General features: G+C 44.2%; 1 protein-coding gene across 1 annotated transcript; it reads left to right on the top strand.

Moving 5' to 3' along the window:
• Positions 1–3,509: 3,509 nt before the first annotated feature.
• Positions 3,510–22,154, top strand: Psmd12 (proteasome 26S subunit, non-ATPase 12). Its single transcript, NM_001005875.1, is given in 11 exon segments — positions 3,510–3,673; positions 9,808–9,867; positions 9,956–10,084; positions 10,613–10,720; positions 13,269–13,373; positions 15,947–16,096; positions 16,179–16,313; positions 17,395–17,507; positions 18,143–18,317; positions 20,057–20,134; positions 21,887–22,154. Coding segments are annotated over 11 exon segments (1,371 nt in total). The 5' UTR covers positions 3,510–3,565; the 3' UTR covers positions 22,097–22,154.
• Positions 22,155–24,760: the final 2,606 nt, after the last annotated feature.

Consider the following 24,760-nt stretch of genomic DNA (forward strand, 5'->3'; position numbering starts at 1 on the left):
CTCCAGGCGAGGAGATAAAAAGATCGCTCCACAGTTAAAAGCACTGGCTGCTCTTCCAGACGACCTGCGTCAATTCCCAGCACGCACATGCAGCTCACAATCCTCTGTTACTCCAGGCTCAGGGGAACCGATACCCTCTTACAATTAAAAATTGTAAATGTTTAAAATTTTTAAAAATTCAATGACTGTGATAAACAGAACAATGGCTTCCAAAGATACCAAGTCCCAGCTCTGAGAACCTGAAAATGTTGCCTTATTCGGCGTCTTTGCAGATGTGACCAAATTGAGGATTTTGAGATGAAGTGGTTGTTGTAGATAGGCCTAAAAAGAATTATGCAACAGAGAGAGCTAGAGCTGTGGATCTCAACCTTCTAAGGCGACGACCGTTTGATACAGTTCCTCACGCTGTGGTGACCCCCAACCATGACATTATCTTCATTGCTACTTCATAACTGTAATTCTGCTACTGTTATGAGTCGTAACGTAAATGTCTGATATGCAGGAGAGCTGATATGCCACCCCCAAAGAGGTCAGGATCCCTGTGTTGAGAACTGCTGAGCTAGAAGAGATCGGATAACCACAGAAAGGAGAAGAGACACTGGGGAGACAGCTCAATCTCTTTCCTATGGTGCCCAGTTTCCCTCTTACCCTCTATAGCAGGTACGGATTCATACACACACACACACACACACACACACACACACACACACACACACGTATTATTATTTTTAAATCCATCAGTTTCTCTAATTGCCTTAAAAGCAGGCAGTTGACAGAAACAAATACAGGAACATTTCTTTTTCTTTTTTTTTTTTAAGATTTCTTTATTTATTATATATGAGCATACTGTAGTTGTCTTCAGACACTCCAGAAGAGGGAATCGGATCCCATTACAGATGGTTGTGAGCCACCATGTGGTTGCTGGGATTTGAACTCAGGACGTCTGGGAGAGCAGTCAGTGCTCTTAACCACTGAGCCATCTTTCCAGCCCTGGAACATTTCTATAAGGCTTTCCTTCAGTACCGCTATTCCAGTACGACTTCTAACTTCAAATTTCTTTTTTTTTTTTCTTTTCTTTTTTTTCGGAGCTGGGGACCGAACCCAGGGCCTTGCGCTTGCTAGGCAAGCGCTCTACCGCTGAGCTAAATCCCCAACCCCTAACTTCAAATTTCTAGCAACTATGACTTCCCTTAAGGTGAACTGTGCACCTACACACTCATCTTCTTAACCCAGCCACATAGCCTGCCAATAGACACTCCATGTGCATCCCAAGATGGTGATATTCCTCTTTCCCTCCTGCCTCAATCCTCCCTAACTGGCTGCTTCCTGAGAAATGGTGTCCCCACCCAAGCAGATGCTGTGACCGACCTGTTCCAGCTCTTTCCTGTCATCTGTCAGCCAACTCAACTCCATCTTCAGACTAGGTCCGGAATCCAGCCACTTCTTGGCACCTCCACTGCCTCCCTCTCATCTCATAGTCATAATCGTTTTTCCTTTGGGGGTTATTACAAAAATCTCTCAGTCTCCCAACTTCTGCCCAAACTTAATGAGCTCACAGCATCCAGAATGAGTCTTTGTTTGTTGGGTGTGTGTGTGTGTGTGTGTGTGTGTGTGTGTGTGTGTGTGATCACAGAGTTGGGAATGGGATCCCTGAATGCTAACTAATCACTCTGCCATTAAGCCACACCCCAGCTCCCTGGCTGATTCATGCTGCGTGTTTGTTCTCAAAGTGTGCTCTCAGTGTGCCCTTGCAGATGATCCTTGTAACATGTTTTAGCTCATACCACTCCTTTGTTTCCACTGGCTCTCCATCTTACTAGAGCTAAAACCAGTCTGGGGGCTGGAGAGATATCTCAGCAGTTAAGACTCTTGCTCAGGCTCAAGAGATGGCTCAGTGGTTAAGAGCACTGACTGCCCTTCCAGAGGTCCTGAGTTCAATTCCCAGCAACCACATGGTGGCTCACAACCATCTATAATGGGATCCGGTGCCCTCTTCAACTGTGTCTGAATAGAGCAACAATGTACTCATATACATAAAATAAATGAATATATCTTTTTTAAAAGGAGCACTGTCTAAGGTTTATTTAAAAAGAAAAAAAGACCACTTGCTCTTATTGGACTTTAGTTCAATGACAAGCAGTCACATTATAGGGGATCTGATGTTCTTTTCTGGCTTCCTTGGGCATCAGGCATGCTTATGGTACACATACATACATGCAGACTCCTATGTATAAATTAAGTAAAATAACAAAAAACTTTCAACCTCCAGCTCATATTTTCCTCTTTTTTTTTTAAAGATTTATTTATTATATATGAGTACACTGTAGCTGTCTTCAGACACACCAGAAGAGGGCATCAAATCCCATTATAGATGGTTGTGAGCCACCATGTGGTTGCTGGGATTTGAACTCAGGACCTCCGGAAGAGCAGTCAGTGCTCTTAACCACTGAGCCATCTCTCCAGCCCCTGAAAGTTGTTTTTTTGTTTGTTTGTTTGTTTGTTTTTCTTTTCTTTTTTTCGGAGCTGGGGACCGAACCCAGGACCTTGTGCTTCCTAGGCAAGCGCTCTACCACTGAGCTAAATCCCCAACCCCTGTTTTGTTTTGTTTTGTGGTTTCTATGCTATGTCATAGAAATTTAGAGGATGTAGGTAATAAAACTTGTACAGGCTTTTAAAATAGCAATTTCCAGGTCAGGGGGATTGCTCAGCTGGTAGAGGTGCCTGCTGCTAATCCTGAAAACTGAGTTCAATTTCCAGACCCCACATGGGGGAAGGCAAGACTGACTCCTACAAGCTGTCCCCTTACCTCCACATGGATATAACTAAATGAAATGTAATTGACTAAAAACAATTTGGGGGCTGGAGAGATAGTTCAGCAGTTAAGATCACTTGCTCAGGCTGGAGAGATGGAATTGTCTCAGAAACGTGATCTGAATTATCTTAGGGGTTCTTGTTATTGGCTCGGCAAATTGATTGAAAACGCAAAAACACTGCTTGCCTGCCACCTTTTTTTTTTTATTTTTTTTTTTTTTAGTTGCAATTAAAAATCTCACAGATCAATGCAAAGAAAACCTTAGAACTTTTGTCTTCAGGGTCAGTTTTAGCCTCCTCATTTAAAAATGGGAACACTGAGGACCAAGAAAAGTCAAGTGGCTCACGGATTGTTCTGGTAAATCGTTTTCAAATCAGTGGACGTAAAAATACGTGAGAAGTCCTGCTGTGTTAGATTCGCATCCCTAAGACACAGATGCCTAGCCTAGAAGCCAGCGGGAGGCTGGAACCACTAGTCCAGCCCTCAGAGAGCCCCGCCCTCAGAGAGCCCCGCCCTCAGAGAGCCCCGCCCTCAGAGAGCCCCGCCCATTCTCGTTCCTGCCCCCGCGCCGAACGGCCCGCCTCCAGGCCTGTCTGCAGCACTGCCTGACTGGCGACCAGAGCAGAGGGCCTCACGGGGTCCTAGCCGCAGGCTTCCGACACACTGCCTGAGTGGATCCGCAGGCGGCTTCCGGTGCGAGTGACGAGTGGTGGCCGAACTTGGGGGACAGCAGGGGACTCTTAGGCAAGGACCATGGCGGACGGCGGCTCGGAACGGGCCGATGGGCGCATTGTGAAGATGGAGGTGGACTACAGCGCCACAGTGGACCAGCGCCTGCCTGAGTGCGAGAAGCTGGCCAAGGTGAGGGGAGGACAGCCGGCTGTTGGCGGGCGCCAGGGGCTGAGTCACGGCGTGGATCCTGCTTAGGCCTCAGGGGGCCTGCGGGCTGGAGCGCTCATCCCTGGTGTCTTCCTAGCCGGGGATGGACCTGCTTGAGTGGGAGACCCCGGGTCTACCTTCCCGGGAGTCGCCGCAACCCGAAGCTCCCCAAGCCCTAGATAAATAGTCATTTCTTTCCCATCGAACCTGAAGCCTGGTTTTAGTACTTGCCCTTTCTTGGGATGCTAAGTAAGGTTTGGTTTAGTCGGTTCTCAACTTCAGGCTGCATCGGAGTTTGGTTCTAATATTACTGTGGCCCAATCAGTTAACGTTCTAAAAGTGTATGTGGATCATGGCAGTGACTGGTCTTTGGTTAGGAGGATCAGGAAAATGATAACACACACGCAGTGAACCCCGGACCCTGTGCATGTTGGTAAGCTATCCAAGTGAAAGTGTTAATGGAACACGGAAGGGAACCGATCATTCTTATGGGAGAGAAGCTGATGTTTGTACTAGACTTGAGTAGGATGAAATAAAATTGAGATAGTAATTTCTAGAGAGGACAGTATAGGAAAGACAAACGGGTATTAAGTACAGAGCCTGAGAGGGCAGATAATGAACAATGAACCAATATGGACGTGGTTTGTGTGCTAGGAATCAAACTTGGGGGCGGGGTGTGTGTGTCATGACCACAAAAGGCGAATGCTCTACCATGAATTACACCATCCATCAGGCCTTTAATTTGGAATAAGAATATATCTTGACCCAGACATTTCCACACTCTATGCTATGCAACTGGCAACTTTTAATACCATTTTATACTTAAGCCAAGGCAGAAAGTATTTTGCCTGAGGTTATAGTAATAGCCAGGGATTCAAAACTAGGTTTGCTCATTAGATATGTTGTCGGTTACTGCTAACGATTAAACCCAGATCTCCTTAAATTCCTACAGTTAAGTCTCAAAAATCACCTGGGATACACTCTACAAGGATTGTTTGGTCTAAGAACTTAATATATAAGTACAGAATGGATAATAGTCACAAAGCCAAGTAACACTCCTGATTTGAATGGGAAACCAGGAGTATAAAATTTTAAAAATTGTTTTATGGGTGTTTTGCCTGCATGTTTGTTTCTAAACTGGTTGTGAGGTGTCATATGTGTTCTGGGAACTGAACACAGGTCTTCTTGATGAGAAGCCAGTGCTCTTAACTACTGAACCATCTTTCCATCCCAAACACCTCCACCCCCGAATACGGATTTTTGTGTGAAATATTTTAATGCTTAAAAACTGAATGTTAGGGGCTGGAGAGATGGCTCAGTGGTTAAAAACACTGACTGCTCCTCCAAAGGTCCTGAGTTCAAATCCCAGCAACTGCATCACCATGCTCACAACCACCTGTAATGAGATCTGATGCCCTATTCTGGCGTGTCTGAAGACAGCAATAGTGTATTTATGTGTAATAAATAAATCTTTAAGAAAAAAAACTGGATGTTAATCTGTCTATTTAAACTGAAGAGCTAAAGAATTAAGAAACAGGGCCGGAGAGATGGCTCAGCAGTTAAGAGCTCTGACTGCTCTTCCAGAGGTCCTGAGTTCAAATCCCAGCAACCACATGGTGGATCACAACCATCTGTAATGAGATCTGACGCCCTCTTCTGGTGTGTCTGAAGACAGCTACACTGTACTCATATAAATAAAAATAAATAAATCTTAAAAAAAAAATTAAGAAACCTACCTTTAGGGAATGCCATCTCCTGAACGGCCCCTTTGAAATTAATAGAACAATGGTACTCATAGCAGGTAGAGACATCATTTGCTTTAGAAAGTACAGCTACACCAGCAGTGTACTTCATACTTGTAATCGTAGCACTCGGGAGGTTCAGGCAGGAAGGGAAATGTAGACAAAGTGTAGTCCAAGAAAAGTCCTGTTGTGTAGGCCACAGATACAAACTCAAGTGCCAGATGCTTTCCTGGGCGGTTGATGAGTAATGGGTGGGCTCAAAACCAAAGCTGTTTGGGCCTGTTGAAGTGGTTAAAAATGAAAACATTTGGGTTCTGGGGTTTGCGTGTGTGTTGCTTTTGAAGACTGCTTGTGAAGCCAAGCAAGGTATGTGTGTGGTACTTATTTATGGATCAGAAAAGAAGACTGAGAAGCAGGTGGATTTTTTTATTTTTTTCTAAAACAGGTCCATAGTTTTAACTTTCAGATTTTCTCATAATTCTGGTTGACTTTTTTTTTTTTAAAGATTTATTTATTTTATGTATATGAGTACACTGTAGCTGTCTTCAGACACAGCTGAAGAGGACATCGGATCCTATTAGAGATGGTTGTGAGCCACCATGTGGTTGCTGGGAATTGAACTCAGGACCTCCGGAAGAGCAGTCAGTGCTCTTAACCACTGAGCCATTGCTCCAGCCCCCTCTGGTTGACTTTTTAGATCTCTTTAATCAGTTTTGCTTTACTCGTTTTTTAAAAACACCCTAGCAAACTGTGTGGGTGTATGCGGGTGGGTTACTAGAGATCAAACTCAGGACATAGCAGGCCAACACTCTCCCACTAAGCTCTAACCTCCAGCCTTTCACTGTTTTCCCTCCCCACATGGCTTTCCCTCTCCACCCCTTTCCAGGGCTGGAGGTTAGACAAGTGCTCTGGTCTCTGCTACTTTGGAGTGTATGAACATTTTAGTGTGCGTTGTTTTATTTTTATTTTGAGCTCATTAATAACTTAAAGTTTTGTTCTTTTCATTTGTAAGAAGACTTAAATCATTCAATGGTTATCCTAGGGTAATCACGCTCAGGTTCCTAGCAACAAGAAGAGTAATCAATTTTTGCTATATCTCATTTCCTGTTTAAAGGATCATCTGCACTTAATTTCCCTTCAGACATTGTTTAAATATGAAAGAAAATTTAAAGGTAAAAAGTGTAGGTGCAGATTCTTGATAAGAGTGTGTCAAGTGTGGGCTCAGCAGTTAGGAGCATTTGCTGCCCTTCAGAATACCGGAAATCAGCTTCCAGCACCCTGGTCAGGTGGCCTACTCTGGGCTTTAAAATTCAACTGTTTGTGGTAACTTTGTATTAGTTCCTTCTTGGGGTTGTTTAGCAAATGTTAACTTTTAGAGATCCTACAGGTGCCTGGCTCTTACTGACATGGAACAAACTCTGTAGACATTACCTAATCTACAGAGATTTTCTAGTGAGGAAAATGAATCACACAAGTTCCACGTTCTCACACTCTGGATTTGGACGGCTGCTACCATCTTACTCCCATTGAGTTGAAAGGCTGCCCGCAAGAGGTGGCATTTCGGGAGCCGTGTGAATAGACAGGAAGGAAGATGGTGCATAGTCATTGGGTTGAACATAGAAGAGTAGGAGGAAAAAGTGAGATGGTTTGAGAACTAGTTGTCTTTAATGAAGATGATGGTAGTGTCTCTCAGCCCTGTTAACTTGTCATATCCTCCTTACTGTGACAGCCAGGCACAGTAAGCCAGTTAAAATCATCTGAGTAGTTTGACATAGTTGTGTACAAGTTGGTGTAAGGGAAGCTACAAGTAAGCAAGGGTCCAGGTCTAAGGAACTCACGGAGCACTTAGTTCCCACTCTGTCTATAAGTCACTATTACATAAGGTATGAGAATGTATCTTCAAGCTACATGTGGTGGTTCGAATAAGAATGGCTCCCATAGGCTCCTATATTTGCTTTAGTTACCAGGGAGTGGCCTTGTGGTTACGTCGGGTGGGTTTTGAGATTTTAAAGAGCCCGTTCCTAACCCAGAGTGTCAGTGTCTATCTCTGCCCCTGCCTGTGGATAAGGATATAACTCTTAACCACTGTCCAGCACCTGCCTACCTGCTGCCATGCTCCCCACCATTATGATAATGTACCAAACCTCTGAAGCTTGAAGCAAGTCCCCAATTAAATGTTTTCTCTTAAGAGAGTCGCCTTGGTCATAGCATCTCTTCACAGCAGTAGAACACCGACTAAGATACTAAGTGTGAACAGCTCTTACCTCTAAGCTTGCCCTACAGGAAGCCAGGTCAGAATGATCATTGCAGGTCTGAGGACAGCGTCAATTTCAGAGTATAAATTTTACTGAGATTACAAAGTTAATATTGGGTGTAGTTCAGGGACATTGCAAAGTAGAGCCTGTGGGGTCAGTATTAAATGAGGTGCTGAGTGACTAACCGTTTCAGAGAACACTGGCCAAGAGCTCCTTTCTAAGGAGATGGCCTTTGATGTCATGCTGGCCCTCCAGTGCATGGACTAAAGCAGTGTGACTCCCTCCCCAGTAGGGTGCAGTTCTTAGTGTCTGCTTCTGAGTTAGTGTGCCGTGGATTCTTCTCCACTCAACCGACTACAGTGACAGCAACCACGGCAGCTATCTTAGTGAGTAAAGGATGGTTGACATTTTTACTTTTTTCTTTCTTTTTTTCACTTTATTTTCATATACTATTTTCTATAGAGATTACTTTGAGCAGAGTATAGTCATCCTCAGTAAGGGAGCTGTCATGCTGAAATGGGTGAATTGGGGATCTAGACCTGGTTCTGCTGATGTTTCTGTGACTGATCAAGTCTCTTAAACTGTCAGTTGTAATCTGTAAAATGAGGTGACGGTTTAATGTGCAGCAGACTTCCCAACACTGTTTCTCTGTCTTTTGTGATTTACTAGCCTTCTCAATTTGTCTGTTCTCCCTGTGGTGAGCATTCAGCTAATACTACACATGGATCTGTAGGCTTTCTGACCTGCAGCTCCCTGTTGCCTGGAAAGCATTGTTAAGATATGTTACATTCACATTCCAGATCTTCTTAGGTCTGAACAGTCCCTGACTGTGCTCTGTGGTTGGCAGGATGGCAGGTCACTAGTACAAGGTGTGTTCAGCACATATATGACCTATGCTCAGTCCCTAGCCCATGTCTAGACCCCAGCAGAAAGAGAAAATCTATGTCTTACAGGTTATCTTGGGAAATAAGGCAAAATTCAAACATTTATGGCCTAAATTTAAAAACTGTTAAATGGATGTCAGAGGGGGCAATATTTATAAATTGCTTGTGACTGTCATTAGAAAAGCAGTGGGTGAGACACTAAAGATTGAATCCAGGGCCTGGTGCATGTTAGAGAGGTATTCTGCCACTAAGCCACACCCCTGACCCTTTTTCACTTTGAGGCAAGGTCTTGCTAAATTGCCCAGGCCAGCCTCAGACTTGCTGTCCTCACTGCTCTGTGCCCCAGCTCTACTCCCCCTTACTCACCTGCCCTCGTCTCAGCAGGTGGATTTAGTTTGCATCAGCCCCTCCTAAGGGGACTTTGCAGGCTGGCTTGTGGGTCTTGTCTTCAGATCATTTCTTCTATTTGTACGCTTCAGAGTCCTACCAGTTAGGAGTTCTGGACAGAACAGGATAAACAGGTATCGCCACTCTAAGCTGATAAGTTAGAATCCAAAACAAGACTCTCTTTTCTCAGAGGAGACACCATTATTATTACAGGTTCAGTTTTTCTGAGGTTGTGAGGACAGGCTGTGGTAGCACACACCTTTAATCCCGGCACCTGGGGTGGGGAGGAGGCAGTTGGATCTCTAACTTTGAGACCAGTCTGGTCTTCTAGGACAGCCAAGGCTACACTGAGAAACCCATCTCAAAACAAACAGTTTGTAAATCTGAGGGTGTAGCTCAGTTGGTGGGGTGCTCAACTCCGTGCAGAGACGCTTGGTTCTACCCCTAGTTCCCTACAGACCAGGTGTGGTTAGACCTCTGTAACCGGGAGCAAGGAGTAGAGGTTCAAAGTCACGCTTGCCTACATGAATTTGAGGCCCAGCCTGGACTACGTGAGTCCCTGCCTCTGTGTGTGTGTGGGGGGGGGGGGGAAGAAGAAAAATGAGGCACAGTGCTAGGGCACTCACACCCAAAGAGGAGAAAAGAAGCACAGCTTGTGGATCCTTAGTAGGAAAACCCTAACCTGAGGACTACCCTGGAGGAGCAAGCTTTTCACACATGGAGAGTTAGAAACCAGAGCAGTAGTGGAGGACATGTTTCCTTTAGAGTGGACATTGATTTAACTCTCCCAAAGGCTTTGGTCAGGACTGGGTCTGTTGGTGATGCTTCTGTTCATTGTCTTGTTTCAGGAAGGACGGCTTCAGGAAGTCATCGAAACCCTTCTCTCTCTAGAAAAGCAGACCCGGACTGTAAGTACCTAGTGAGCGGTACAGCCCGCACTTAGCAGTCAGGGACTCGTGCTGCCCACTCACCTGTGCTGTGCTTTCATCCCTGCAGGCCTCTGACATGGTGTCCACGTCCCGCATCTTGGTTGCAGTAGTGAAAATGTGCTATGAGGCCAAAGAGTGGGACTTACTTAATGAAAATATTATGCTTCTGTCAAAACGAAGGAGTCAGTTAAAACAAGTGAGTTCTTGATTGCTTTAGAAACAAAAAACTGGGGCTAGAGAGGTGGCTCAGCGGCTAAAGGTTCCTGCTGCCAAGCCTGAGGACTTGAGTTGAGTCCCCAAGACCCACATAGAGGAAGGAGGAGCTGACTCCTGCTGTAAGGTGTCTTCTGCCCTCCACATGTCGGCTGTGGCACACAAGCTCACACACTTATTAAGTAACTATACCCTAAGATGTTCAAGCTTATGTTTGCATTTAAGGACTTTTAGGAAACTAATCTCTGAAGTCATTGGAAATTTGTTTAACTTACAAAGTTTCTAATTATATTCTAGAGGTGGTTTGAAATTCTACTGGAATCTGTCTATAATCTTGGCATTAGTGGTGCAAAGGCCAGTGGCTTTCTGAGAGTATGAGGCTGGCCTGGTATACAGACAGTTCAAGACCAACCAGAACTCCACAGAGAGATCCTTTCTCAAAACAAACAAAAATATTTATTTTTTTCTGTTTGAAGACTGAAGTTCACTTATGAGTGGTTTATCCTATTAGGCAGTTGCAAAAATGGTCCAGCAGTGCTGTACTTATGTGGAGGAGATCACAGACCTGCCAGTCAAGCTGCGGTTGATTGATACCCTGCGTATGGTTACAGAAGGAAAGGTGAGTTTCTGCTGGCGTGACTTCTTACTGCAGTCCGTGAGGGCCGAGTGCTTCTGTGCTGCATAGGTGTATATCTGTGTTGTGCTTTTGTTAGTTTGTGTTTGTTGTATGACTGGATCTCTGTGCTGCCACAGTCTCTACTCACTGCATAGACCATGCTTCAAACCCCAAGGAATCTGCCTGCCTTCCCTCCCAAGTTCTGGGACGAAAGGTTTATACCACTGTACCCAGCATGCATCACCACAGCTTGCTCAGAATTAAGTGTTTTTAATCCCAAAATGTATGTAGCTTTTTGAGAAAGAGGAAAGAGATGGGAACCTGGAACTTACCATTCATTTGCCTTGGCCTCTTGGATAACTAACTGGGTCATGTGACTTTTGTAAAAATTATTTACTTAGGTATTTTTTTTAATGTAGGAATAATCTGTCTGTATATACACCTCTGTGCCAGAAGAGGGCATCTGATCCCCCTTTATAGATGAGTCACCGCAGGGTTGCTAGGGATTGAACTCAGGACCTCTAGAAGGGAAACCAGTGGTCTCTTATATGCCGAGCCGTCTTTCTAGCCCCAGCCAGTGTTTTCAACCATGGAGCAATCTCACCAGCCAGGTCATGTTAGTCAAAATTTATATGGCTCAAGACATTGTAGATATGAGGAGAGAGAGAGATTGATTGAATTTGATCGATGTGGACTTACAACATGGCCCAGTGAATTATTAGGTGTGTCCTCCTGAGCCAGACAGCCTTCCTTTGATATCCACAGGCTCTCTAATTTTAATTCCATGTGTACTTCATGGCATTAACATTTGTGTGTGAACACACACACATACACAAATGTGTGTGATTAAAGAAAAGGATACTGTTTGAATAGTTGATGTTATTGGAAGTTGAAGTTTGGGGCTGGGTATGGAAGGCTTGCTAGAGAGCATGGGTTTTATTTCTCAGGCTCTTTAGGGGTTACACTTAGATTTTTGGTGGTTTGTTTGTTTTTTATAAAGATTTATTTATTTTAGTTACATGAGTACACTGTAGCTATCTTCAGACACACCAGAAGAGGGCATCGGATCCAAGTACAGATGGTTGTGAGCCACCATGTGGTTGCTGGGAATTAAACTCAGGACCTCTGGAAGAGCAGTCAGTGCTCTTAACCACTGAGCTATTTCTCTAGCCCTGTTTGTTTGTTTTAAAGATTTATTTTATTCTATATAAGTAGCTGTCTTCAGACACACCAGAAGAGAGCATGAGATCTCATTACAGATGGTTGTGAGCCACCATGTGGTTGCTGGGATTTGAACTCAGGACCTCTGGAAGAGCAGTCAGCGCTCTTAACCACTGAGCCATCTCTCCAGCCCTAGATTTTTGGTGTTTGATTTGTTGGAAATTAATCTACTAATTTTATAGCTACAGAAAATGCTAGCAAGCATGGTGGTGCAGACCTTTAATCTCAGCACTTTCAAGGCAGAAGCAGGCAGATATCTAGGCCTACACAGTAAAGCCCTGTTTCAGGAGGGAAAAAAAAAGAGGCTAGTAGTTTAAATTGTTAGCAAGATCAGATTGAGGGAAGAAAGGTAAAAATGGATAGTCTTTTGTGGCTCCTGCTAGCTTCAGACTGGAGGTCCTGCATCAGCTTTTCTGAGTACAGGAATTACGAGTATGCTTCTTACCTGGATATATGGAGATATATATATATATATATTTTTTTTTTAATTGTAGTTAATATGAATTGAGCTGGTAAGTGCCTTAGTGGCCATGGACATGCTTAGAGTAGATGCAGACCTGAGTTGAGGGCACAACATCCAGAACAAAAGATGAACCTGATTTAGAGCCTTAGTAGAATTACAGATGTTGAGCTGTGCATGTCCTTGTTGCAAAGTGTTATTTGCAAGTCTTCTAAAGCCGCTCTCTGTTTTTCTGTGCCATTAATTCAGCATGTGGTGGTCCCATTACTTTTTTTTTATGCTGTTATTGGGGGCGAGGGGCTTGGGGAGGGGTTCGAGATAGGGTTTCTCTGTATAGCTCAGGCTGTTCTGGTGGTCCTTGCTCTGTAGACCAGGCTGACCTCACAGAGATCCGCCTGCCTCTGTCTCCGAGTGCTGGGATTAAAGGAGTACACCACCACTGCCTGGCTCTTCTGTTATTGCTAAACACATTAATGTATACTTAGTTTCCCAAAGCAAAAATGAAGTTTTTTAGGTTATTTTACTTTACTCGTATGTGTTGGGGGTTGGTACCTACATGGGCCAGAAACGAGCATTGGATTCCTTGGAGCTGAGGTTGCAGGCATTTGTGAGCTACCTCATGTGGGTGCTGGGATCCAGATTGCAGTCCTGGAACAGCAACAGTGAGCCAATGAGCTGTGTCCAGCCCTGCAGTGTTTTATAAAGGCTTTTGCATCATGGCTCTGGGTGTAAAACGAGAGATGTCTCTCAGTGTGTGTGGGTGATGAATTGTCTGTACGATGAAGCTGTCAGACCTAATAGTGCAACTCCACCCTTTAAGTGTTAACATGTTTCTGCAGGCATTTTAATACTGTCAGTTTCTGTTTGTAGATTTATGTTGAAATTGAGCGTGCCAGGCTGACTAAAACCTTAGCAACTATAAAAGAGCAAAATGGCGACGTGAAGGAGGCCGCCTCCATCCTGCAGGAGTTACAGGTAAGGTGTTGTGGGGCCCTGTGGGCTTACATGCAGAGTTGGCAGTATTCTCCTGCGGAAGTGGCTTATTCTGATCCCTCATTACTTCTTGCTAAGTTACCAAGAGTAAGCATGTACATAGCACAGTGTTCTTTGGGACCCTGGAAACTGATTTTGCAAGCTAACCTGCTAAACATAATTTGAAGAAATGTTAGCATTAAAAGGTTGGCCTCAGTTTTTGTAGAATTATTTTTGAATATTTGTGTTCTGTTTGGATTTTGGGGTTTTTTTGTTTGGTTAGTTGGTTTTGCATTTTTGAGACAGGGTTTCTGTGTGTAGCCCTGGCTGTCCTAGAACTAGTTCTATAGTCCAGGCCGGCCTTGAACTCAGAGATCCACCTCCCTCTGCCTCCTGAGTGCTGAGATTAAGACATGCACCACCACAGCCTCTGTTTAGAATTTAAATAAGTAAGTGCATTGCTGACTTTACCTTAGGAATCTATTTTTAAATTATCGGCTTTATTTTTTTTTAAAGATTTATCCATTTATTATATAAGTACACTGTAGCCATCTTCAGACTCACCAGAAGAGGGCATCAGATCTCTTTACAGATGGTTTCGAGCCCATGTGGTTGCTGGGAATTGAACTCAGGACCTGTGGAAGAGCAGTTGGTGCTCTTAACCACTGAGCCATCTCTCCAGCCCCCATCGGCTTTATTTTTAATGAATGATTGATAACAGTTAAATTTCTCGACCAAAATGGTTTGGCAAAGAAAAATTACCAGAGCTGGAACTCTTAAGAACTCAGTAGTAGGGCTGGAGAGATGGCTCAGCGGTTAAGAGCACCCGACTGCTCTTCCAGAGGTCATGAGTTCAATTCCCAGCAACCACATGGTGGCTCACAACCATCTGTAAAGAGATCTGATGCCCTCTTCTGGTGTATCTGAAGACAGCTACAGTGTACTTAAATATAATAAATAAATAAATCTTTAAAAAAAAAAAAGAACTCAGTAGTAAGTGTTTCCTTTGCATATAGAAGCCTGAGTTTGATGCTGTAGTCACCAGGGCACTCTAAAAGCACAAACCGATAGGCTGGACCTGTGTGCTTTCCCTTTATAGAGCTAAGCATTCTGAGAAAAGCCAGAGATGTTACCAGAAAATAGTTCATGACCTGTGCTCAAAGTGTCAAGTCCCATTAGTGACCTCACAGTGCCTGGGCCCCATCAGAGGCTGCACACTAGGGTAAATAGGTTACCCTGACATCCTTGGGCTAAGGAAGGGAAGAAATGACTTTATTGAAAGGGTCTAGTTCCCTGCATTGTCTTCATTCTCTGATCGTCTATAAATCTCAGATCCTTCATATCAGTGGCTCAAACTGTCGGCCTTGATCCCGCAGAAGGTTAAATGACCCTTTCACAGAGATTGCAAATCAGATGTCCTGACTATCTATCCAATGATTACATTATGATTTCTGACAGCAGAATCACAGTTATGAGGTAGCAGAAAGTGTTTCTATGGTTGGGGATCACCACAGAATACGGAACTGTATTTAAGGATCCCAGCTCTAGGGAGGCCAGGACATCACTCTCCTGTCTTCATCCCAGGAGCCTTCACACACAGCACTGTGCTTAAATTGTCTAGCCAAGGAAACTGAACTTCGGAAGCATTAAATGACTGGTCTGAGGGTTCTGCATACTCATTCTGCTTCTTTTGCCTTCAGAGTCTTTTATTATCAGTAGTAGTTTTTCAAAACAGGGTTTCTCTGTGCAGCCCTGGATATTCTGGAACTCTCTCTGTAGACCAGGCTTGTCCCGGTCTACCAAGATTCATCTGTCTGCCTCCCAAGTGCTGGGATTTACCCAGCTCATTCACAGTGAGTTCCAGGACAGGCAGTGTTAAGTGGTGAGACCATGTCTTGAAAACACCATTTTATATATATATACACATGCGTATGTATATACATGTATGTGGTGTACATGCATGTGTACATATGTACACATGTACTCATCTATGTGTATTCATATATGTATATGTGTGTACATGTATATGTATGTGTGCATGCCTGGGCGGGGGTTGGAGTTTTTGAGTTTTTGAGACAGGGTTTCTCTGTATAGCTCTGACTTTCATGGAACTTGCTCCATAAACTAGGCTGGCCTTAAAATCAGAGAGATCCCACCTGCCTCTGCCTCCCAAGTGCTAAGACTAAAGGTGTGCACCACCACTGCCCCTCAATTCTGTTGGGAATACACACACACAAACATAAATACACATAAATGTATGTGTGACTCGTGGCATGTGCACTTAGAGGTGTGTCTCTACACATAGGGGCCCACAGAGACTAAATCCGGGTATTGAATCTCCTGGAGTTGGAAGGGGTTTCGAGGCACCTGACAGGTGCTGGGTACAGAACTGGGTTCTGTGGAAGGGCAGTGAGCACTTGTATTGCTGAGCTGTGTCTCTAGCCCCACTACTTTGTTTTGTATAATTGCCAGCACTGAACAAGGATACAGAGTTAACAGATAAGGATACAGATCTGGCTAACTACTTCAGTATCCACTTAAGTCATTTAAACTTACCTGAGGAATTGCTCTGCTAGGTGGAAACCTATGGGTCTATGGAGAAGAAGGAGCGAGTGGAGTTTATTCTGGAGCAGATGAGGCTCTGCCTAGCCGTGAAGGATTACATTCGCACACAGATCATCAGCAAAAAAATTAACACCAAATTCTTCCAGGAAGAAAACACAGAGGTGAGCATGTCTCTGCACAGCCTGTTCACACTCAGTGTTTGGCTGGGAGCCGCAAGCCTAACTTACGTTGAACTTGTTTCAGAAATTAAAGTTGAAGTACTATAACTTAATGATTCAGCTGGATCAGCATGAGGGGTCCTATCTGTCCATCTGTAAGCACTACAGAGCCATCTACGACACTCCCTGCATTCAGGCAGAAAGTGACAAGTGGCAGCAGGTAAGCAGTGGCCTGATGCTAGGACAGCCTCAGGGCAGGGTGCTGCTCAGTCTAGAACCCTTGCCTGGCTGGCTCAGGGTCCTCAGTGTGATTCCTACTTGAGAAGGAAAGGGGGAAAGATGACTTGCATTTTTACCTGCTTTTATAGCCTGTAACTGCCATAATGACATTCTCCTCCAAGGTGCTGCTTCCTGTTCATCTGTCTGGCTAAATGGGACTATTTTTTTTTTTAAACATTTATTTATTTATTATGTATACATCATACAGCTTTCTGCCTGCATGTATGCACCTGCAGGCCAGAAGAGGGCACCAGACCTGATTATAGATGGTTGTGAACCACCATGTGGTTGCTGGGAATTGAACTCAGGACCTCTGGAAGAGCAGACAGTGCTCTTAACCTCTGAGCCATCTCTCCAGCCCCTAAATGGGACTATTTTGCAAAACAGAAATCTGTTTAGCATGTTGAAAACGTTGCAGATGCCAATAACTTTGGGAACTTTTTTTTAAAGAGATTTTCCCATTGTTATTTTTGTTTTGTGGTTTGGAGTCAGTCTCACGTATTCTAGGCTAGCCTCAAACTCCATGTAGTCAAAGCTAGCCTTCAATTCCAGGTCATTTTGCATCTATCTCCCACTCCTAGAACTAAAAGTATATGCCACCAGAGCTGCTATAAAAACTGCTGTAAGGGCTCAGAGGTTAAGAGCACTGACTGCTCTTCCAGAGGTCCTGAGTTCAATTCCCAGCAGCCACATGGTGGCTCACAACCATCTGTAATGGTATCTGATGCCCTCTTCTGGTGAAGACAGCGACAGTGTACTCACATACATAAAATATATAATAAATCTTAAAAAAAAGAAAAAGACAGGGTCTGAAACTTGCTGTGTAGACCAGGCTGACCTAAAACTCATGGGCTCCCCTGCCTCTGCCTTCAAGTACTAGGATTAAAGAGTATGCCTGGCCCCTTTTAAGACTATCTGAGTTAAAATAAGAATTAGAACATATACTGTTTCACTCTTTCACCGTTTACTCAATCCCGTTATGTTTCCAGTTACATATGAACTATTGTCTGCAACTTCCTTAGGCTCTGAAGAGTGTTGTTCTCTATGTTATCCTGGCTCCTTTTGACAATGAGCAGTCAGATTTGGTTCACCGGATAAGTAGTGACAAGAAGCTGGAAGAGATTCCCAAATACAAGTGAGTGCATGTGTCACTGTGGAAACCCACTCCAGACTGCTCCCTCCGCCTGTGCCCATGCCTGCTGCAAGACTGCAGTAGGGAAAAAAGTCCCTGCTGCGACAGTGTCAAAGTTAGTGCTGCCAAAAACACTGACGTAGTGCGTTACAGCCTGCTGTTCTCAACAGGTTTATCACCAATAGCCTGGACCCAGAACCCACATGGTGGGATAGAACCAACTCCCACACACTGTCTTCTGACATAGTCATGGACCATAGGGTCCATGCACACACACACACACACACACTCACACTTCACACTCACACACTCATTCACTCACACACACTCATACACACTCATACACTCACACTCACACACTCTCACTCACACTCATTCACTCACACACACTCACACACACTCATTCACTCACACACACTCACACTCATTCACTCACACACTCACACTCACACACTCATTCACACACTCACACTCACACACTCATTCACTCACACACACTCACACACACACTCACACACGTCATCAATATGGTGAGAAGGAAGCTTCCGGTCAGGAAGCACTTTGTATTTGGGACTTGGTGTTGGCAACACTGACTTTGTTAGATGGATCTCAGATACTGAGCTGTCTGTACTCTGCAGGGATCTGCTGAAGCTTTTTACCACAATGGAGCTGATGCGCTGGTCCACACTTGTTGAGGACTATGGGGTGGAGCTACGGAAGGGCTCCTCGGAGACCCCAGCAACTGACGTCTTCAGTTCTACAGAAGAAGGTGAAAAACGGTGGAAAGACTTGAAGAACAGAGTCGTGGAGCATGTAAGAATCGGGCAGCCTGCCAGCCCACACTTTACCTTTCGAATTGTCTTAGAAGTAAGAGTGGCTGATCCAAACATAAACGACTTCCCTTTCTGATGAAGGGGGCGTGGGAACAGCTCTCAGTGTGCAGCTCTGAAGAGCCTGCAGCTCACTACATGGGCCAGGCTGGCCCTGACTTGCAATGACTCTGCTGCCTGTGCCCCCCAAGTACTGGTTACAAGGACATACACCAGGCCCAGCTGAAAACTGTTTTGTTTTATTTTATTTTTATTTTATATGTTTGCTTGCTTGTGTACCAGTGAAGTACCTGTGAAGGCCAGAAGAGGGTATCAGACCCTGTGTTTTTAATTCTTCAGAACTAATTTTCCTCTGTCCTCAATACTGAAAGCGGTATTTTAGACATTTACTCTTTGCAGACAGTACCAGAGTTTATCTTACGTTTGTCTTTTTGGCTTTTCTGAACAGATAACTAGTCAGGTACAGTAGCACACTCCTGTCATCCCAGCACACAGGAAGCTGAGGCAAGAGTTTCAACTTCAAACCCCCGAGTTTGATTTCAGTCTATGATATATAACTGTATCAGGCTACCCAGGGATATTCAGTGAAACCCTTTCTCAAAAAGAGGAAGAGATAGATCAGATCAGGTACCTGTAGATGAGCATTTCTATTAGGAAGAATCCCACAACAGTTCAGAATTTTGAAGGCAGGTGTGATGGCTCAGGAGTGGGGAGGTAAGGCACAAGGATTAAGCGTTCAGGTCAGTTCTCAGCTACATAGTGAGTTTGAGGCCAACCTGAGCTATAAGAGACCATTAAAAGAACTCAGTCAGATGGTTGTTGAGTTCAAGGGGTGAAGGGAAGGGAGAGCCGAGGGTGCAGAGCACCCCAGACTTCCTGGAGGCCCCCGCTGCTTTCAGCCCTGACCGACCAACCACAGAATGGTCTCGTCAAAGTTAACTCCATCTCCCCTGTGTCCTGGTGGTTGCTGAATTCTCTAAAGTTAATGAATAATAAAATCTTTGTCTGATTTCACTTCCCAGAGAAACTAGGAAATGTAAGGTTTGTGTGTCTTTTTGTTTTTGTTTTTAGATAGGAAGCCTGGCCTGGCCTCCCACCTCACTATGTAGTGGGTCTTCTGGATTCCACCTCCCAAGTGCCAGGATTCCGGATAGCATTTAAACCACAGACATCATTAGTAAAAGTGTTTCATGTGTTTCTTTTGAGGCAGAGCTCCATTGTACAGAGCATCCTGGTCTTCATGGAGTCCCAGGCCTGCAGGGCTACATAATAAGGGCTTTCTCAATAAATAAATAAGTGAAAACAACTGTCTCACTTAAAGAAATGATCAGTCAGTAAAACAAGTTCACAAGGGGCTGGAGAGGTTGCTTAGTGGTTAAGAGCACCGGCTGCTCCTCCAGTAGACCTAGGTTCAGTTTATATCACCTATGTGGCAGCTCACACGTGTCTGTAAGTAACTCCCGATTTCAAGGGGTCTGACACCCTCCGAACAGACATGTGTAGACGGAACACCAGTGAACATAAGTGAAATACCACGTTCACAAATACCTGCAGAAGCCAGTTATAGCTCAGGGTTTGGTTTTTCTTTTGAAGTTGAGACCCAACTTCTTTCTAGTGGGGTTGGGGGGACCTAGAGAGAAGCACAGCCCTGTGTTGATTGCCAATGAACTGGCCTGGGAATGTGAACCCTACTGAACTCAACTGTTGTGTGTGTCCTCACAGAACATCAGAATTATGGCCAAGTACTACACTCGGATAACCATGAAAAGGATGGCACAACTTCTGGATCTCTCTGTAGATGTAAGTTCTGAATGTGTTCTCGGGGTTTTCTGGCCATTCCTGTTGTGTGGCAGTGGCCTTGTGAGAAGAGGGTGAGAAAATAATTGTTTCATTATCGTCCATTTATGTGCTGGGACACAAGGTCTCACCTCGGACTGGCTTCCCCCAACTTCCTCTATTCTCTCTCCATCTTCCCACCTCATTCTGCCAAGTGCTGGATTGCAGACACGCATAATCCACCTTGGCTTTTATGATTTAAATTTAAAATTTAGATAATTGGGCTGGAGAGATGGCTCAGTGGTTAAGAGCACTGACTGCTCTTCCAGAGGTCCTGAGTTCAATTCCCAGCAACCACAAGGTGGCTCACAACCATCTGTAATGAGATCTGGTGCCCTCTTCTGGCCTGCGCCCACATATGCAGGCAGAATGCTGTACATAAAATGAATAAATCTTTAAAATTTAGATAATTTAAAGTGTCCGAAGCTATCTTGAATCCACACACCCCTCAAGCCAAAATAGTAAGTTTATAGTTACATTAATATTGTTTGTGCTAACTAGACCTTCACTGAGAGGTCTGGAGGTCTAGGTTCAATCCCCAGTACTCCCAAGACTACATTTACATTGATAATTTTAAGTTCACAGTGAATATGGTAAAAACATTGAGAGAACCACAGAGACATATTGTGCTGATAAAGTTTATGAGGAATACTTGACCAGTTGTGCTAAAATGACTCCAGGGCTTACTGAAGAAGTAGTGTGGTTGTGTGTGTGTGTGTGTGTGTGTGTGTGTGTGTGTGACAAAGATTCGGGAGATGGCATTGCCTGGAATCTTGGGGAACAGAAGGAGCCTAAGTTTAATGCCTCCCTCCCCCAACCCCCACTTTTATAGTTAGTTTAAAGCCAGCCTAGTATACATGAGACCCTGCTTTTAAAAAAACAAAACAAAAACAACAACAACAAAATGTAGGAGTTAATAGCCTAAGAAGCCATTTTTGTCATGGCAAGAACATGCTATAAAAATTCATCTAAAAAAAAGTCACCACACATCAGAGTTGAATGACTTCTTGTGGAAGAGGACACGGGAGAAGCATAATTGATCTGTGGCCTTGTAGTTGCCTTGTAGCAGAGTATATGTCCTCCACCAAGCATTTCTGGGAATAGCTGTATGTATATACATACCATAGTGCCTGTAAGAGGTAACTGTGGGTTAGGGATCCAGCTCAGCCGAGGAGCGCATGCCTAGCCTGTGCTGCCTCAAGTTAGATCTCCAGCACTGCAGAAAAGAAAGGAGGGAAGGACTAGGAGCCAGTTCATTATTGTATCATTGTTCCTGATTATCATCATCAGGGCTAAATCTACAGGGTCACATTTAGATTCAGACCTGGCTTAGAGACACTCAGGTGTGGTGTGTTGGTTGATTGGTAACAGTCTAGCCTTTTCCACTTCCTGGTTTCATTGTTAACTCTGCATTTACTATCAGTGCAGAAACAAATCATGCTTGCATTATCTCTGTGTGTGTGTGTGTGTGTGTGTGTGTGTGTGTGTCCGTCCCTCTAAATCCTGGTCTTGCCTGCACCTCCCCAGTGTTGGGAGCTGCCAGCAACCTGGCAGGAGGCTCATGAGATGACCATCCATTGTTGTAAGTACATCATCATGGTCAGCAGTTGGCAAGGAACCGTCAGTGCTTTGTGTTAGCTCAGTGTTAGCCTGTGCACATGATGAAGGGTTTTAGAGTGTGTTCATCCATCCTAATCCAGTCTGTCTGTCTCACAGGAGTCAGAGGCCTTCCTCTCGAATCTAGTCGTTAACAAGACCATCTTTGCTAAAGTGGACAGGTTGGCTGGGGTCATCAACTTCCAGAGACCCAAGGATCCAAATAACTTATTAAATGACTGGTCTCAGAAACTGAATTCACTGATGTCTCTGGTGAACAAAACGACACACCTCATAGCCAAAGAGGAGATGATACATAATCTACAGTGAGGGTCTGGATGCTTCTAGAAGACACAAAATTGGAGGTCATTAAAAAAGAAAGACTGTTTTCGTGGTGTATATGTTGTTTTTTCTTACTATCCGATCTTTTTTCTAAAATTTTAAGATAGTAAATGTGTTTAAGCACCTCTGCCTTTTCCACTCCTTGGTTTCATGTTAACGCTGCAAAACATTTTCCCAGTCTGAAGACGGAAAGGTTTGTGTCCCAGCCTTCCTTCGAGTGTATTGGTACCATTTGTTTCTATTCATCTGACCACTACATGACAATAATGAAAACAGGACATGTGTGTTAGCTCCTGAAGTTGCCTCTTCTTGGAGAGCTGGTGATTAACAAGTGTTTATAAATAATCGTGTCATAAAGTTATTGATGACTTACTAGAATTAAAAACAAAACATAGACCATGCAAGGATCTTCTGTGTGGAGTTGTGCTTTGAGTCTGACACTGGCAGGAAGTCTCTGGCCTGAACGCACTTGGAATATGAGTGTTCTTTCTCTCAGACTGCACAGCGTGGTGGAGGACAATGGCCTGATCCCCCTGCCTCTACTTCCCTGGTGCTCCAATTCCATGTGGTGCTGGGATTGAACCCTGGGCTTTGTACATGCTACACAAACAGCACTAACTCAGTTGGCTACACCTCCAGCCCCATAAACAGACCTAAGTAACTGTAGTTTGCTTATGTGGGGCCTCGAGCTTCTTTGATGTCCTGATTGTTTTCAGGTGGTCTTCCATAGCCCAGCCTGTGTCCTGGAGCCTCCACCCCGCCTCCCCAGGAGCGCACTCCCAAGCCCAGCTTGACTGGTAGTTAACTAAGTCAGATGATTAATAAGTCAGATGATTGACACCATATTGATACAGGCTGCTTTCTATTACATCCTGGTTTGGCTTTCGGGGTTGTTAACCACTTCTTCCCATCCTTTGTATGAACTTAAGCCTGACACCTGAGGCTTTTTGTTACGTAGGAAGTCCAGACTAGAGCCTCAAACATGTTAGCTTGCCTATAACTACGAACCTGGCCTTACGACTTTTTGTTTCTCGACAGGGTTTCACTAACTTGCTCAGGCTAGCCCTGAACTCACTCTAGCCCAGCAGGCCTTGAACTTGGGATCCTGCATAAACTGGTCAAATAGCTAAGATGACAAGCCTGTGTCATATGGCGTGGCTCAGCAGGTGTCATTCTTACAAGGCTGCCTCCAGGCTTCAGGTCTAGTTCTGGCCTGAAGGGGCCAAGTTCCACAGCCTGGCTCTAGGTTCTGATCACTTTAATACTTCAAAAGGACTGAAAAGCTTAAGGCCACCCTCGAACGTCATGGTTTAATTTTTCTTTTTTGAAGAATTGAAACAGGTACTTCTATTGTCAGCCTCTGAGATCAATTAGTACAAGCGGGATTTGTAAGGTGTTTTTTTTTTTTTTTTTCTTTTCTTTTTTTGGAGCTGGGGACCGAACCCAGGGCCTTGCGCTTCCTAGGCAAACGCTCTACCACTGAGCTAAATCCCCAACCCCGGTGGTTTTTTTTTTTAAATGTCAGAGAAAATAAATGAAAATGTTAGAAAATTAAGGTTTTTTTTGTTTTTTTGTTTTTTTCTTTCCCCAACCCTGGTGGGTTTTTTTTTTTTTTTTTAATGTCAGAGAAAATAAATGAAAATGTTAGAAAATTAAGGTTTTTTTTGTTTTTTTGTTTTTTTCTTTCCCCAACCCTGGTGGGTTTTTTTTTTTTTTTTTAATGTCAGAGAAAATAAATGAAAATGTTAGAAAATTAAGGGTTTTTTTGGTTTTTTGTTTTTTTCTTTTTTTCAGAGCTGGGGACCGAACTCAGGGCCTTGCGCTTGCTAGGCAAGCGCTCTACCACTGAGCTAAATCCCCAACCCCAAGGGTTTTTTTTTTTTTAAGTGGAAGAGGTATGGTATATGCTTTTGTTTGTTTTTTTTTTTTTTAAGTCCAGATTCCATAGAGATCCCACAATTGTCCCAAATTGTGGAATCATGAAGTAGGACAATTTGGTGGCCGTTAAGTGGGATGTGATGAGAATTAGTACACACGAATGGAGAAGAGTGTTTTAGTCAGGCATGGTGGTGCCCGCCTTTAGTCTCAGCACTGGTGAGGCAGAGGCAGACAGGCAGATCGTTGAGTTCAAGGCCAGCCCCCACTATTCGCAGCAAACCTTTGTTTTATTTTTCTTTAAAACATTAATTTATATTTCATTTGTTGATATTATATTTTACATATGCAAGTGTTTTTACTGCATGTATGCATGTGAACCACTTGCATGCCTGGTGCCCATGGATGCAAGAGGGTGTCAGGTGTTGTGGAACTGAAGTTATAGATCTATGTGAGCCACCATGTGGATGCTCGGAACCAATCCCAGGTTCTCTGCAAGAGCAACAAATGCCCTCAACTGCTGAGCCATCTCTCCTCCTCCTCCTCCTCCTTTTCCTCCTTCCACTCCTCTTCCTCCTCCTCCTTTTCCTCCTCCACTCCTCTTCCTCCTCCTCCTCTTCCTCTTCCTTCCCTTTTTCTCCTCCCCTTCCTCCTCCCCCTCCTCCTTCCAGCACACTGTGACCGCCTGCGGTTTCAGGTCCTGTATGATGCAGGGATCCACCACTGGAATGTATTTTCCCCGGCCTCCCAAGTCTTTGCTGTTCTGCCTCAGGCTAA

This window comes from Rattus norvegicus, chromosome 10 (assembly GCF_036323735.1).
Source record: "Rattus norvegicus strain BN/NHsdMcwi chromosome 10, GRCr8, whole genome shotgun sequence".
NCBI lineage: Eukaryota > Metazoa > Chordata > Mammalia > Rodentia > Muridae > Rattus > Rattus norvegicus.